At 34.8% G+C, this 14,665-nt stretch overlaps 3 protein-coding genes, 1 long non-coding RNA gene and 4 other non-coding genes across 12 annotated transcripts; 6 read left to right on the plus strand and 2 right to left on the minus strand.

The window, feature by feature from the left end:
* Positions 1-1,061: 1,061 nt before the first annotated feature.
* LOC111792283 lies at positions 1,062-4,669 on the plus strand. 3 transcript variants are annotated; one of them, XM_023673655.1, is made up of 4 exons: positions 1,062-1,816; positions 1,962-3,597; positions 3,692-3,836; positions 4,052-4,669. In XM_023673655.1, the coding sequence occupies exons 2-4, from the start codon at positions 2,038-2,040 to the stop codon at positions 4,654-4,656; spliced, it is 2,310 nt and encodes a 769-aa protein (XP_023529423.1). In that variant the 5' UTR covers positions 1,062-1,816; positions 1,962-2,037; the 3' UTR covers positions 4,657-4,669. The 3 variants fall into 3 exon arrangements, with proteins under 3 accessions (XP_023529423.1, XP_023529422.1, XP_023529421.1); XM_023673654.1 differs by having other exon boundaries at positions 1,062-1,687; XM_023673653.1 differs by having other exon boundaries at positions 1,062-3,597.
* LOC111792285 lies at positions 4,619-5,166 on the minus strand. Its single transcript, XR_002814771.1, has 2 exons — positions 4,990-5,166; positions 4,619-4,899 (listed from the first exon to the last, which is right to left on the minus strand). It is a non-coding gene; the product is annotated as an uncharacterized LOC111792285 (long non-coding RNA).
* Positions 5,167-5,553: 387 nt separating this feature from the next.
* Positions 5,554-6,310, minus strand: LOC111792286 (dynein light chain 1, cytoplasmic-like). The gene is made up of 3 exons (XM_023673656.1): positions 6,228-6,310; positions 6,007-6,150; positions 5,554-5,930 (listed from the first exon to the last, which is right to left on the minus strand). The coding sequence occupies exons 2-3, from the start codon at positions 6,142-6,144 to the stop codon at positions 5,787-5,789; spliced, it is 282 nt and encodes a 93-aa protein (XP_023529424.1). The 5' UTR covers positions 6,145-6,150; positions 6,228-6,310; the 3' UTR covers positions 5,554-5,786.
* A 1,121-nt stretch (positions 6,311-7,431) lies between these two features.
* On the plus strand, positions 7,432-11,463 carry LOC111792287 (protein LIKE COV 1-like). 3 transcript variants are annotated; one of them, XR_002814772.1, is made up of 8 exons: positions 7,432-7,719; positions 8,888-8,940; positions 9,355-9,464; positions 9,758-9,925; positions 10,003-10,100; positions 10,510-10,595; positions 10,851-10,977; positions 11,086-11,459. XR_002814772.1 is itself a non-coding variant. In XM_023673659.1 (8 exons), the coding sequence occupies exons 1-7, from the start codon at positions 7,570-7,572 to the stop codon at positions 11,181-11,183; spliced, it is 804 nt and encodes a 267-aa protein (XP_023529427.1). In that variant the 5' UTR covers positions 7,432-7,569; the 3' UTR covers positions 11,184-11,185; positions 11,217-11,459. The 3 variants fall into 3 exon arrangements, 2 of the variants coding, with proteins under 2 accessions (XP_023529427.1, XP_023529425.1); XM_023673659.1 differs by lacking the exon at positions 10,510-10,595 and having other exon boundaries at positions 11,086-11,185; positions 11,217-11,459; XM_023673657.1 differs by lacking the exon at positions 10,510-10,595 and having other exon boundaries at positions 7,433-7,719; positions 11,086-11,463.
* A 945-nt stretch (positions 11,464-12,408) lies between these two features.
* LOC111794180 lies at positions 12,409-12,511 on the plus strand. Its single transcript, XR_002815070.1, has one exon. It is a non-coding gene; the product is annotated as a small nucleolar RNA Z43 (small nucleolar RNA).
* A 289-nt stretch (positions 12,512-12,800) lies between these two features.
* LOC111794127 lies at positions 12,801-12,881 on the plus strand. The gene has a single exon (XR_002815021.1). It is a non-coding gene; the product is annotated as a small nucleolar RNA U83 (small nucleolar RNA).
* Positions 12,882-12,967: 86 nt separating this feature from the next.
* LOC111794169 lies at positions 12,968-13,057 on the plus strand. Its single transcript, XR_002815060.1, has one exon. It is a non-coding gene; the product is annotated as a small nucleolar RNA snR60/Z15/Z230/Z193/J17 (small nucleolar RNA).
* A 901-nt stretch (positions 13,058-13,958) lies between these two features.
* Positions 13,959-14,045, plus strand: LOC111794181. The gene has a single exon (XR_002815071.1). It is a non-coding gene; the product is annotated as a small nucleolar RNA Z43 (small nucleolar RNA).
* Positions 14,046-14,665: the final 620 nt, after the last annotated feature.

A 14,665-nucleotide genomic window follows, 5' to 3' on the forward strand; every position in this document is an offset into this window, starting at 1 on the left:
TATTACATCCAAATTCTATATATCCAATTGTGATCTTGAATGAATTTGTTAGGCTTATGAAAACTTCCCTTTTCTTTTGAATTTTATTGCTTTGGCTTTGTCCGTTTACAAGCTTCTCATCAGAAACCCTATCTTTACACGTTGACGAAAAAGAAGTAAAGTTTTATCACGAGACGTCTTTCTTCGATATTAAATTGAAAATGTCACTGTATAAGTCACATATATAAACACATATAATATGACTAAGATTGGGTCTAAAGATATTGTATTTGTTTTATTCTCAATGAGTCCTAAATATCTCACTATGCACCATTATTTAATACCGCATTTGAGATACAAATGAAAATATCATTTTAGTGACGTTAAAAAAATTGACCATTTTTGTCACTTTGTCCACGTAGGAAATTGACTTCTCCAAATAGCACAAATCCAAACTAAGCTGACTTTAACTCAATGCTACTAAACCTATGAACTCGTAATTTACTTTTAATTTCGTCTTCATCACTTTTAGAATCTTCAATAGATCTCTAAATTTTGTTTATAAGAAAAATAAAAAAATAAATTAAATTCTTAAATTTTTAATTTTACACATATATCATGTTATGTATAGGTATGTTAAATATAAAAGGAAAGGAATATGATTCTATTTGAATATATTAACTATGGTAAAAAAAAATTAAATTTATAGAACACTTTTACTCTATGAAACTATTAAACATTTGATAAAAATTTAAATAAAATATTAAATATTTTTCTTTTTCTTTTTTTATAATGACGAATGAGAATTGGAAGGCTCCTGTCTTTTTCCATAAACAATAATAAAAGACCACGGCCGTATTAGTTCATTAAAGAAAGGAAAACAATCCCACATTAAATAACTATAAACGATCCGAATCATGGCCTGTTTGTAGAAATCCAATGAATCGCCCAGAAGAATTATTTGGGAAAGGCATCACCTTTATTATTTATTTAGTAATAAATAATAAGCTTTGAAGAAACTATTCTGTTACCACATTTACATTTTTTATAAGTGAGAGTAAAGTAATTGAAATAGCAAGCAATATTACATTACAACTCATCTCTGTCGCTGCATTTAAATTTCTGTCTTCTGGGTTCATATCAGGAAACATGTTTTAGAAGCATCCCATTAAATTATACATACAATATAGAGAGAGTTCGATTCATACCACATCTCACTTGTTTTGTCCTGTTTCATACACTGTTTCAAAGTTCATGCCTTTCAAAATCACAGCTCCATGAAATATTAGTGTAGCTTTCGTGGCCTGCCATTGGATTTGGCCTTCCTCTTCCATGCTTTTGTTCTTTTTAAAACCGAGCTGCTCCGTTGATGTTTTACAGAGACCAAGTGTGTCCCATTTATGACAACTATGATCTTTCAACGATTTTGCTGTTCTGTACAAAAAGAAAAAGAAAAAAACCCATTTGATTGAAATTAAATATGAGCTCCAAATCTTAGACTCTCTCTCTCTCCTTTCGATCTTTTTGGCTCTGCTTTGAAGCTTACTGTTAAGCTGCCACGAAGTCAATGCACCGACTGCTCTGTTTCCCTTTCGTTTAGTACTCTGTAACTTTCACATGGGACTGGCAATTCTCTGCAAATTTTGTGTCTTTTCTCTCTGATGCCTGCCTTGGCCCTCCTTCTTCGCCTCTTTCTCTTCTGGGTTTGGTAAGTTTTTTCTGTTTTCGACTCTTTTCTCTGTCAATTTTGCTCCTTTGGTTATGGTTTACAAGAGATGGGGAATGGTGTAGAATAGGTTTGAGTTGTTCAAGAAGCTTTAGAGGAAGATCAAGGAAGGTAGCTGTGTATTTGGATGAGTTTTTTTTATATGGACTGTCAAAATCTGATTGATTAAGTTGTTGAGTTTGAAAATTTCAACATTCCCCTCACGTTGTTTGTTTGTTTTGGCTCATCTGATGAATTGTTTTGCTTTGAAACACAGCCGTCCGAGCATTAGGTTGTAGAAGGATTCTTCTGTCTTATAAGGGAAATGATCTGGGGCTGAGGGGAGTTTGAAAATGCCTCTGGACGGTGCAAAATCAGTGGTTTACAGATCATTTATCACTTGTGATGATCCAAAAGGGGTGGTTGATTGCAATATAATCAAGATATCCAAAGTGAATTCTCAGAAGCTGGAAGAAAAGATTAAGACTCAGAGGACTAGTAGAAATCAAAAAAGAGTTTTGATATCTCAGGGAGAGCAAGAGGAGCTGATCTCTACAGAGATGAGGGAGGGAATTCATGGCCGATCCTCTCTTCCATTCATGGAGATCCTCTCTTCTAAGGCGGTGAGATCTGAGAGTAAATCCAAGGAGATTTCTAAGGATATGTTGGAAGGAACTTCAAGTTTAAGAGAATCGCTGATTATTCTGGCCAGGTTGCAAGAAGCTTCCAACAAGTTGGTTCGGTTAAAGATGAAGTATCAAAGAAGTTTTTCTTGTCATCTTGAAGATGAAAGCTCTCCAGTTGATGTTAAAAAATCTAAGCTTTCCAGACATGGTTCTTCAAGACATGGTGTTGATGAGGTTAAGAAGGTGATCAGAGACAGCCTAGTGAAGCGAGATGTGACACATGATGTTACCATTAGTGAAAAGTCTTGTTTCCGAGATATGAGTTCGGACTCGGGATCGGAAATTCCATCGACTAGCTCCAGCCAATCCTCAATGGTTAATGATGGAGTCAAATGTTGTCATGTTTCAACACTTGCACAGAAGAATTTGAAACGTAATAACCTGATTGCTAAGCTTATGGGGCTAGAAGAAATGTCATCAAGATCAGTGCAAACTACTCCAAAGAAAGAGTTCGAATTCGATAAGATCTCAGGTTACAAAACATTGCCCAAGTCTAAATCTGCCATCAACAAGGAGGATCCTGAAAAGAGAACCTTGAGAGAAATACTTGAAAAAATGCCCTTCAACAGGCTTACAGAGAGTAATTCTGATAAAGAGCTTAAGCTTCATTATCCTCATTCCTGTAATAATGATTCGAAACAAAGGTCGAGAGACGCACCGCCAATTGTGTTGATAAAACCCAAGCCTCTTCCTCCTAATGAATTGGAGGAAGCTTTCAACCAAAAACCTATGCTAAGAAGATCGAAAAAGAAAGAACTTCGGCCATTCAATGTTTCTGCAGATTTCCATGAAGGAGTCTTGATTTCAGATAAATTGCAAAGAAAGCAAGAGGCAGAAGGGATTTCACTCACACCGATTACTCAAGAAGGAATAATGCCTAGGAAATTAAGAACATGTGTTGTTGATGCAAAGAAGAAGGCTGCAGAGAAGTTGGAAACATCTAGTCCAATACATGATATGCCTCATGAGAAGGAGCCAAGTGATGAGAACATTCTTACATCAACCAGAAAACTGGTAGAAAAAGAATTTGCAGAAGAAAAAGTAGTATCAAAACCACAGCATGAAGAAAAAGCAACCTCCACTAATCCAAGGAAGAATAAAACTCATAAACAACGTGGCTCGATTCCAGATTCTATGTCGGGACGAGCAATGAGAGCAATATCTAACGATCATAACTGTCAGAAAAAGGAGGAAGCAGTGCTTGCTTGTTCAGAAGTTAATTCACTTGTAAGTTCTTTTTAGTTAATGAAACTCCTTTTCTTCATCAGTATCCATTATTCTTGCCTTGTTAAGAGAGACTTATGCAGTGTTTATCTTGCAGACCCACATAGTTGAAGCCAAGAAAGATGATGAAAGTTCTGATCCAAATGAAAGTGCTGACCTTCCAACAAACCAAATCAAAGTTACTCTTATGGATTTAATTACTATGGAGAGCGAAACTGAAGAATGTGACACCAAAATTATAGGTAAGTTGTCCTTCACAGTTCACAAAGAAGATTAGTTGCAATATCTACAGTTATTTATCATTAGCATAGAACAAGTACTTGTGCATTGTCTAATATATCTTCATCCAAGAGAGATTCTAAGTGAGATAGATAACTTAGCCTTCCAAGTAGAACAAGTACTTGTGCATTGTCTATGTGTTTATGATTTATACTTAGTTTTCTCCTAAATCTTGTAGAATGCTGCAACGAGAGCCTGAACTCTCTCTCTCCATCGAGCCCCAAACTCGAGACCGACACAAGTACAACAGAAGTTATCGACCCCAACAGTCATACTGAAAAAGAGATCGAAAGCTATGATCAAGGAACTAATCTGAAAGCATTGCTTTTGAGAAGTTCCTCATTACTATGTCATGCAGGGGAGCTTTTTGATCTCAATCTAAATGGTAGAACAATGTTGCAAGCAGCATCTCGCTGCAACGATCCCGACACCCCGAATACAAAGCCATTCATAGATTGTGCAATCGAACTCATTGAACGTAAAAGCCAAGTAGCCAATTCTCTATTACTAGGACATAGTAGCAACACAAAAGTAGAAACTTCCATAGAAAAACTGGTCGAGGAAGTGTGCGACAACATCGACATGCTAACGAGTTACCACGAGAATCTTCATGTAGATACTCTAGCAACAGTGTTAGAGAGAGATCTATACTGCAAAAAGCTGATGAATGGAACATGGGATTTTGGTTGGAAGAAAGGATTTTCCAGAAGTGAAAGTGAAGAGATTGTAAATGACACAGAGAGGCTGATATTGAATGAACTTATTGACGAGTTCTTCAAATGACATCAGAAAACTGTATCATCTGTGCTTAATTTCTGGTTTGTATATACAAAAAGACGTCAATTACTGATACCCAAAATCCCTTTCATCTTCTAAAATTTGGCGTAGTAATGAGATGGGGATTTCTTGGAATGTATTTGGCGAGTAGTCTGAATCAGGTGGCGATGGAGAATGTTTGTAAGCATATGGGGAAGGCGATCAGCAAATTGGTCGTTTAGCTTGCAATTGTCATCATTTCTAGAGATGCTTTTTGGAAAAGAAAATTGAAGATTCAATAATGGCAATTGATTGAAATCATTCATTTTGAGATTGAAAGAATACAAAAGGTTTACATACCGAAAGTGACCCAACGATGCGACGTCTGGCAGAATAACAGGATTCCTAATTTTCAATCCAACGCGTTGGAGACGGCGGACCTTTGTCGTCGTTGGAGACAAGCAACAAGAACAAATGCTCTTTTCTTTCTCTCTCAAATTCAATTATAGCGAAGATGTAAATTCAAAAATTATGACTAATTCCAATTTCCAATTTTTTTGCTTCTCATTATTATATTTATTAAAATACATAATTAAATTATAAATTTGGTCTCTTTTCAAGAAAAAAAAAATGTTACAGAGATTAATTATAATATTTAAAATGACTAAATTTGTACTAATTTGTAATTTTCCTTATTATTATATAAATTATTTATTTATTTATTTATTATTATTTTGTAAATCAAAACGTTATCAATTTGGATGACTCTGGGCTCGTGAGGACATTTTCCAACTTCATTACACGACGTCGTCAAATTGTAGAATAGCTTCCTAAGACGACGCCGTTTCGAAGTTTTAAAATAATAATAATAATAATAAACATTTGAAGTCCAATATATAATAAAATAAAGAATTAAAGATAGTGTTTATAAGTTTTAATTATTTAAAAAAAAAAAAAAGGAAAATCATGACAACTCGTGAAACATATTACAAGTAGAAGGAGATTTGTCTGAAGAAAGAAAGTGAATGGCGAAACATAATTGATACACATACATGGTTGGTTCCATGTAATTTAGAGAGAGGAGGAGGGGAAAGGACGAGGGTGCCCCTGAAGATGGAAGCATTTGTGGTGCTTTGAAATGGTAATTTTGGAAATAATTAGTTGGAAGCAGCTTTAAAGATGAGAAAATTGAGAGTTTCAAGGGAAAAATAGATGAAGGTCCCCTTTGAATGAGTGAAGAAGCAGCCGAAATTGGAACCCACCACACATTGCCACCCACTCCCATAGCTCCGATCAAATTCCTAATTGATTTAAATTCTGATAATATCATACCAAATTAAAATTAAAATTAAAATGAAAAGGAAAAGGAAATTATACCTTCTTGATATGCGCAGCAAGCGAGAGGCAATCGGAGACGTCGAAGAGATCGAGGGCGTGAGATGCAGAGGCCTTGGCGTGAATCTGCATCTTCTCCGACATGTCGGTTTGTTTGACGGTGGCTTTCCCTTCCAACATGATCTTCTATATTATCAGAACGACAGAGGATCAGGCAAAGAGAGGATTAGAATGGAATTTATTATATATATCGTAACACAAACCTCCTTTTCTTTCTCCCTTTTATCTCACCGCTTCCACTTCCAATGACTTCTCAAACCTCACTGCTCTTTTGCGTATGGAATACTTCCAACCTTTTTATATATATATTTTTTTTAATTTTTAATTTTCAAAAATAAAGCAAAGATTCTTTGTTTTATTTTTTAATTTTGAAAATAATTTTCTTGTTTTTCTATTCATTATAAGTAGATAACAAAACAAATACCTTCACACCCGTAAATAACATTTATGTAAAACCTTTTTTCAAATTTGAGGGAAAATATAAAATTACGACTTAATATTAAAAGTGTAGCATTTTTTAAATTTTGAATTGAATTTTAAATTCATCGATAATAACATTCTTTCAAATTTGGGACCTAATGGGAAGTATACACAAAAGGGTTGTCTTGGAGAATATTCAAGAGGTTGTCCATTTTTTAAATAGCGTTAACTTGAATAATTGAAGCAGGGGGCGGCTCACGGTCACGCCTCAAGCCGGCCTTGCGTGGCGCTTATGTAATTGGCGGTTAATCGGACTGTGACAATCGACCCATTTTAAAGCCCATCGATAATAGCCCAATGGGAAACCCAAAAGCTACTTTTACATGGGCCGGTGAAGGACCCGTTTAAATTAAATTTCAAATTAAGTGTTTTTTTTTTTTTTTTTTTTTAATGCATTTCTTTTTATTAGAACTTGTTTAGAATTAAGACGGATTATATTTAGAAAAAAAAGTATTTTTGTACCCTTATTTGATTTATCCGGACATCTATCGTACATTCAAATTTGTATTGGTAATATTAGGATTGATCGACTACTAATTATTATTATTGTTGAAGGTCCTCATTGACTGTGGTCGTTTTAAGAAGTTTCTAGAATGCTATCGCTTAAGTGTTATTGTCCGAAGCAATTGCCACATTTGTTTGTTAGAGTGGTTGCCGAAATAGTTAAACTCAACGGATGAGTAGAAATTAAAAATTTTAATCCACCAAAAAAAAATTAAAATTCTAGCTGTTAGGCACTTTTTTTTTTTTTTTTTTTTTTAACTAACTATTAAATAATTTTTAAAATCTAATATTTTTAGTACTACAGTTTAGAAATGTATTAACAACCTAGATTAAATTTATTGTAATTAATTAAAAAGGAAAAAAGTGGTAATAATATAATAGTCAAAGAACATGGAGGGAGGAGGGATCTTTCGAAGTGTTTTGTCTTCTGAAAGTACCTTCTATTTTAATTCAATCTCTGACTTCAAAGGGTTGCCTTGCTCCCAGTCTTCGGTCTTCAGGGCGAAGGTTTTTAAGCTGCGACAACGCTGGGGCTGGGCTTTTCAATAGAGGCTGCCGGTGATGGCTGACGACAAAGGGGCGATTGTGATGGTCAGCAGAGGCAGAGAGCGGGATCTAGAGCTTCTAATTCCGGCCGCCGGCTCCCCAAATGACGATGACTCTTGCAAGCCCTCGTCCTCTTCAGCGTCATCGCCGCAGACTGGCCGTGAGGTATTGTTGACTTTGTTTCAATTTACTACGCTTGAGTTTTTACCACCAAATCGTTGGAAGCTACTTAGTGATATTGCTTATTGTTCTATTGAAATATCTGTGTAGCAGTGTATTTAGGATCGGTCTGGCTTCTTGCTAAGTAGTTCAATCACTTGCAATCATTTTTCTCTTCTTCTTCTTCCTCTCCTATATCTCTGTTGATTCTCATACTAGTTGTTTCCTGGCGGATTGCCTATTGGATCATGAGGTGATGCCCGCAATTGACATCCTCTCAACGACGGAGTTACTTATGAGATTAGACGATGGATGAAACTGTAGCTGGGCAGTTGAATGCACTTATACCCGTTAGATGGTCCAAAGAAAATCTTCAATCGGCTCTCCTGGTCGGTGTGACCCCTGATATCGAAGTAACGAAGATGTTGATCGTTCCATCCATTGCCACTATAGCAATTGGTGGCCTTTTCTTTCATTCTTTTGGCATCCTATGGTTGTCTCCATGTTGTATCTCAGTCTCATATGTATATTTCAGAGGCCTTGTGGTCGCTCTTGCTTGAGTTTTAAAAAAGCACTCTGTTGGAACCCAAACAATCGAAATAGTATGAAATATGAAAGATAAATGACCATAAGACAATCCAAGTACCCTGAGGTTCTTGGACCCTTCATCTCTTGAGCACTCTTGCCCAAGCTTTGAGTAAACTAAACCAATGCATATCTTCCTCCTTTCCCACTCCCTCTATCTATAACAAATTTCCATAAAAACTTCTCCAACTAAGTTCTAATATACCCCTCTAATACCCTAATCATACTCCTAGTCCTATCCTAATACTACCCCTATCACACTTCTCTGATCAATTGGCTATCCTTTTTAAAAAGTTGCAGATGGAGTGTTACTTACTTGAGTACGGATATTAAAAAGTCGCATCTCTTGAGTGTTTAGTTTATGTTCTGAATTCTTGCCATGAAGTAAATAATATAGTTGGAATGGCTATGTATATGTACCTCACTACCTTCAATATCTGATGAAGAATGTTGGTTTCTTTTTTTCCTTTTTTGGCTTTGCTATCATATAAAATTGGAATTGCCAGTTACTTGTTATTCAGAACATCAATCAGTGTTTATTTTCTATCGCCAATTGTGGGTTCAATTATCTATTTTATCTATTGTGCAGACATTTTACAGAGTCTTTAGGAGCTGGGCCTCAAAAAAGTTCATGACCGGATGGTTTGATCTTTATTCTTATCTCTGTATTTTAGTTTAGTTTATGATTTTGGTGCTAAGTAAAGGATAGCATATAAGCCACAGTTGATTTAGGTAGAATTTCTTGCATATACGTTGTAACCATCGTTACTAAAATTGAACTTCCAGGCTGCTGTTTGAAAACTGCACTTAAAAAATTTGCTTTTTTTTTTTTTTTTTTTTTTTTTTTTTTTTTTAAATTTATTTATTTATTTATTTTTTATGAATGGAATTGAGATTTTTCCTTTACTCAGAAAATATATTCGGCAGGAAGATAGGTCTTAAAGTGTAAACAGTATTTAGTTGTTTTCGACCAGGATTCAAATTGCAGTTTTTTGTCATTGTGCTAGGTAATTACGATGTTTTAATTTCTTAACATGTGATCTGGCTGTTTTGCAGCGTTATTCTATTTCCAATTGCAATAACTTTCTATATAACATGGTGGTTTATACACTTCGTGGATGGATTCTTTTCTCCGATCTATGCTCAACTTGGAATTGATATCTTTGGTAAGCAATCCTTATCACTTAACATTTTTTCCGAACCCATTCAATCCATGTGCTATTTTTTTTTATATGTATTTGATCTACCATCGACACGAGTGAGTATTGTTATTTTTTCCACCAATCTCTGTTTTCTTTGCTTACTCGTATATTAACTAGGTAGTATTGAAAAATTGTACATAAATATTAGTGCTCATCTTGCCAAATGATTGATGTCTGTTCAGTATGACAAACCTATTAAATTGTATATTTCTTTTTTTTTTGTTCTTAACATAAGCTTATTCTTGTTTCTTAATTAGGTCTTGGATTTGCAACATCTGTTACGTTTATCTTCCTTGTTGGGGTATTCATGTCGTCATGGTTAGGTGCTTCTATTTTGGCTCTTGGAGAGTGGTTCATCAAGCGCATGCCATTTGTTCGTCATATTTACAATGCTTCTAAGCAGATTAGTTCTGCTATTTCACCAGGTACAGCTTTTTTAAGTATATTTAAACACGGTCAAGTTTATTTATGAACCATCTATATTCTTGTCACTACCTGTTAGATCAAAATACCAAAGCCTTCAAGGAAGTTGCCATCATTAGGCACCCCCGTATTGGTGAATATGCATTTGGGTTCATTACTTCAACTGTCACCCTCCAGGTATGCTATTTTGTGCTTCAACTTTTTTAGTAATATTCTTCCTTGGAAGCATTTAGGTATTACTTTGGGTAATTCATGCACACATATTTTATCTCAACGACCGCATAACCATGTTCTGGTATGTGAACAGTGAACACGATAAAAAAGGTATTGCTGTTATTTGAAGTAGAAAACTCAAGTCCTTTTATAGAACATGATTGCAAATACAATAAATTTTGAGATTTATTATATACATGACTGATTGGATTTATATTTAGCTGGTTTTAGAACCTTCACAAACATTTGTTACATGACATTGTAGCATTACATATATGTAGCTGATTTTTCTACTTTGCATAGAATCCATGTTGTGTTATCTCTTCTTATACGTTGTTTTAAATGCAAGTGTCATTGCAAACTTGGTTTATAGGAGGAGGCAACTTCAACCAATAATACCCTTACATTACATGCATGCCCATTGCTCATCTTGAGCGTGAATATCATTGACGTTGTTAGGTATACAAATATGTTTTATTCAATGATTCATGTCCTCATTCACTAATTTTGTAGAAGATGATGTATTGCTATCATATTGTTGTGTCATGTTTTTCATATCTTCTTCTTAGGTTTGTATTGTTATAAGGGTTTATTGTGTTTATTGTGTTTTTATGGTTCTCGTGAATATCATTACATGTTTTTCATAACTTGTTAATGCACAATTGCTGCAAGGCTTGATATTATGATCAACCGATTTGTTCCCTCTGAATGCAGAATTATTCTGGAGAGGAGGAGCTGTGTTGTGTATATGTTCCCACCAATCATCTTTACATTGGCGATGTTTTCCTAGTCAACTCTGAGGATGTGATTAGACCAAATCTATCAGTTCGGGAAGGAATCGGTGAGTTTTTCTTCTTATGTCGTTACGTCCAGAATCAATGGACAGTTTTTCTTGAATTACACATGGACCAAAATCCCTCCATTCCTGACTCTATTCTTTTTATTGTAGAAATCGTCGTGTCTGGAGGCATGTCAATGCCGCAGATTCTATCCATACTGAATCCACATATTCGACCAATTGACAGTAGAAGAATGACTAGAAGCTGAGACTGAAGATTGTGCCATTGCAGGCCGCTAATCCATATACGATCTTGGTGTACCAATGTAGCTGTCGGAGTAGTTGCTCTGGCTCCTGGGCATCAATACCCTTAGACGGTAAACCGTAACTTATAATATAAATTTAATTCTGGTTGTTGAATTTGATATCAATCATTTGTTGGATGGGGGTGAGAACACTTGTTGATCCAGGATAGAAATGGGTGTGTTTTAGAATTTTTAACTTCATTCTAATTCAATCGAGAATGTATATTTTCTTCTTGATGAGTCACGTTATTCTATTGCATCAGATGTATATTCGAGCCTGTACATATTTTGCAGCAACATTTCTATGCTTTTACTGATCTATGAAGTGGTAGCTAGCCCAATTGACTCTTGTATGTTTTAAGAGATAATTAGATGTTGAAAAGGAGAAGATTAATTAGGTTATTTTCAAATCGTGAACAGATGGCGAACATCTTTACGAGGGAATACGTGCATTATGAGACCAAGCAATTCAAGATTAAAAAAATAAGTAAATAAGCTAAAAAATGAAGTAATTTGAAAACAGTTCATGTTATAGTTCAAAACTGATTATTTGAAGTAATTTGAAACCAGGAAGGAACGTTAAACAATGCATATATTATTAAAAAAAAATTATATTTATTTATTTTTTTTGTAATTTAGAAAAAGTTAAAATTTAGCTATTATAATTTTAAAAATTATATGATAAAGCTTCATAAATAATTCAACCTTTGACAAAATCGTCATAAATAGTGAATATATATATATTCTAATTGACGTTTTTTAGATATTAAAATGAAATTTATTCGTGATATTGGAAGCATAATTTATTCTTAAATTTTCACGTATTTTTTTTATAGAAAGAGTAAATCTTAATATCGACGTCACTTTAATTTATGAATATATGTAGTCATTTATAGGTCAATTATTTAAATCGCATCTCTCCGTTCATTACATCCAATGGCTAATAGAGATTTCAGGCTGCGGGTGACTTCTCATGTTAAAATGCACCCTCACGTAGGTTAGTACAACTCACTCAAATCAAGGAAAACCCTAGCCGCGAGGCGCCTTCCTCCTTCCTATAAGAGGACCTATTCTGCCTCCATCTCTAAATCGTCTTCCCGCCTGTTTACTGTGATCCGAAGTTAGGGTTTCTTCATTCTGTTTCTTTCATTTTGATCTGTTCTTTTCCAATTTCTTTCGAAACCGAGGGGGACGGTGACGATTGTCATGTTTAAGGTCTCGTTCGTCGTAACTGGCTGTGTGAAATGGCCTTGACGACCATCCTGATATATCACCACCCATATTCTGAGTCCCTTTGTTTTATTATTTCTTTACGCTCTCTTGTGTTTGATTCATACGGTTTTGGTCTTTCGTACGAAAATTGACGGTTTCTTCAATTTCAGTTGGCCGATGATTAAATATTTTTATTGACAAGCATATGTCTGAATTCATGCCTGTTGACATCTCTAATCTTCTCTATGAGGCCATTCGCGATAGATCCTTTTGGTTGTTAATTGTTCTTGAGTTTTTGAGAATTAAATGTTTGTTTATTCTGGCTTTTCAAAACGACGGATTTTCTTTGAAAAGCTTGAATACTGCACCCGTCTATGATGAAGGATATTGTATTCGTACTGCATGATCTTGCGTGATTACAATTACATCTACTGCCTTCCTTCTGAGCCTTTAGGTGTATAACTTTCGATATTTTGATCGCATGTTTATTTTCGATAATATAATACTAAGTCTTTGATTTAAAGTCTTTAAAGATTGTGGGTCATATGATGATTATATGCATAGTTCAAATGATTGTATTGTGATTATACATCTTTTTAGTCTTTCGCTCCTATCTGATGACCCTATTTTTGATCTATAATAGCTTTATTATTAATTGAATATATTTCAATTTCGTTTATTTTGATTTTGTTTTAATCTAATTCTGCGTTCTTGCCTTCAGTTTTTGTTGGTTTATTTTGAAGCCGATGATTTGTTGTGCTTGATAGTACTAAATCCTAGATCAAGCTTTAAATCTGTTATTCAACAAACAGGCCTTATTTTTCAAGCGTTTTAATTCATTTCTTCAGGTTACTGCTTAAATGCTTGTTTTGATTGTCTTTACATCGTAGTTTTTTGGGCATTCCAAAAGAGAAATCTGCTTGAGTATCGTATGATGCTGATGGATGAAAGGTCATGAAGTTGTAATCCATTTCAGTTGATTTGTATGATAAGATGGTTTACGGTGTTGACAAGCTCTCTTACATAATCTGTTATCCTACGAGTCCTTGGGAATATAATCTGGTTTTTTGTATTGATTATGAAATTGTGTAACAAATTTTCATTAACTTATTTGAGAGGGGTCACGTATATTATGAACTCACGCTTAAAACTGGAATTTCTAGTATTGCTTTACAATTGGATATTCGCTTAGCTTGCTTGGTAAAATTTTATTACTGGACGCCTGCTTGCACATTTCATATGAATCATGATTTGGTTTAATCGATTCACGGATTTACATGTCTTAGTAATGGATAAAGAACCAATATTCGAGGTGTTGGGAGAGTATAGAATGAGACGCATGATTTACCAAACGGTTTTAATAATAATCATATTCTGTTTTCTTTGGAACAACACTTCTGAAAGTGCAACAAGAATTTCAAATTTGAAATTTATGAATTAAGCACTATCAGATTTATTTTCTTTGCTGTTTCTTTCATTTTTATCTTTTATTTTCCAATTAGATTCGATTTATTTTGAAACCGAGGGGGACGGTGATGATTATTATGTTTAAGGTCTCGTTCGTCGTAACTGGCTATGGAAATGGCCTTGACGACCATCCTTATATCTGAGTCCCTTTTTTTTTCTAATTATAACTGCTCTGTGTTTGGTTCAAACTGTTTTGGTCTTTTATACGAAAATATACAGGTTCTTTCGTTTCAGTTGGCCGGTGATTAAATATAATTATTGACAAGCATATGGCTGAATTCATGCCTGTTGACACCCTAATCTTCTCTATGAGGCCATTCATGCTAGAATTCTTTGTTTTTGAGTTTATGAATATAAAATGTTTTTTGATTCTGTACTTTCAAAACCGACTGATTATCTTCATTAAACTTTTCTGTGGAAGATTTCTGTTTGAGCCTTTAGGTGTCTTGTATAAATTACCTTAGTTGCTACTATTCTTCGTTCAGAGCCCCACGAGATATTCTGACGATGCTTCAATCACTCCACTCCTGGCTTGAATTTCCCTATGGAGATTCTCTTCGCATCCTTCCCATTCGTGCCATTCTCCTTCCTCGTTTGTTTCCGTCACGTTCCGCTCCGCCCTTGCTGAAAGGAAGCCTGAAATGCAACGACAAGCGCTTGCCAGAGTCTAATGTGATTTAAGTTAACTATGATGATCTATACCGCTATCAAGGCTTAACTAGGATATTCCAGATTCTGATGCCTCTGCTTTCGTTTGTTATTGGTTG

Source organism: Cucurbita pepo, chromosome LG04, assembly GCF_002806865.2.
Source record: "Cucurbita pepo subsp. pepo cultivar mu-cu-16 chromosome LG04, ASM280686v2, whole genome shotgun sequence".
NCBI lineage: Eukaryota > Viridiplantae > Streptophyta > Magnoliopsida > Cucurbitales > Cucurbitaceae > Cucurbita > Cucurbita pepo.

Bases quoted from the DNA above. Each gene is read 5' to 3' on its own strand.
- LOC111792283 (XM_023673653.1), top strand. From the start codon at position 2,038: ATGCCTCTGGACGGTGCAAAATCAGTGGTTTACAGATCATTTATCACT. The intron at 3,598-3,691 runs GTAAGTTCTTTT...TTTATCTTGCAG, and splicing joins GTTCAGAAGTTAATTCACTT to ACCCACATAGTTGAAGCCAA. The intron at 3,837-4,051 runs GTAAGTTGTCCT...TAAATCTTGTAG, and splicing joins ATGTGACACCAAAATTATAG to AATGCTGCAACGAGAGCCTG.
- LOC111792286 (XM_023673656.1), bottom strand. From the start codon at position 6,144: ATGTTGGAAGGGAAAGCCACCGTCAAACAAACCGACATGTCGGAGAAG. The intron at 5,931-6,006 runs GTATAATTTCCT...TAAATCAATTAG, and splicing joins TTGCTGCGCATATCAAGAAG to GAATTTGATCGGAGCTATGG.
- LOC111792287 (XM_023673659.1), top strand. From the start codon at position 7,570: ATGGCTGACGACAAAGGGGCGATTGTGATGGTCAGCAGAGGCAGAGAG. The intron at 7,720-8,887 runs GTATTGTTGACT...TCTATTGTGCAG, and splicing joins CGCCGCAGACTGGCCGTGAG to ACATTTTACAGAGTCTTTAG. The intron at 10,978-11,085 runs GTGAGTTTTTCT...TTTTTATTGTAG, and splicing joins ATCAGTTCGGGAAGGAATCG to AAATCGTCGTGTCTGGAGGC.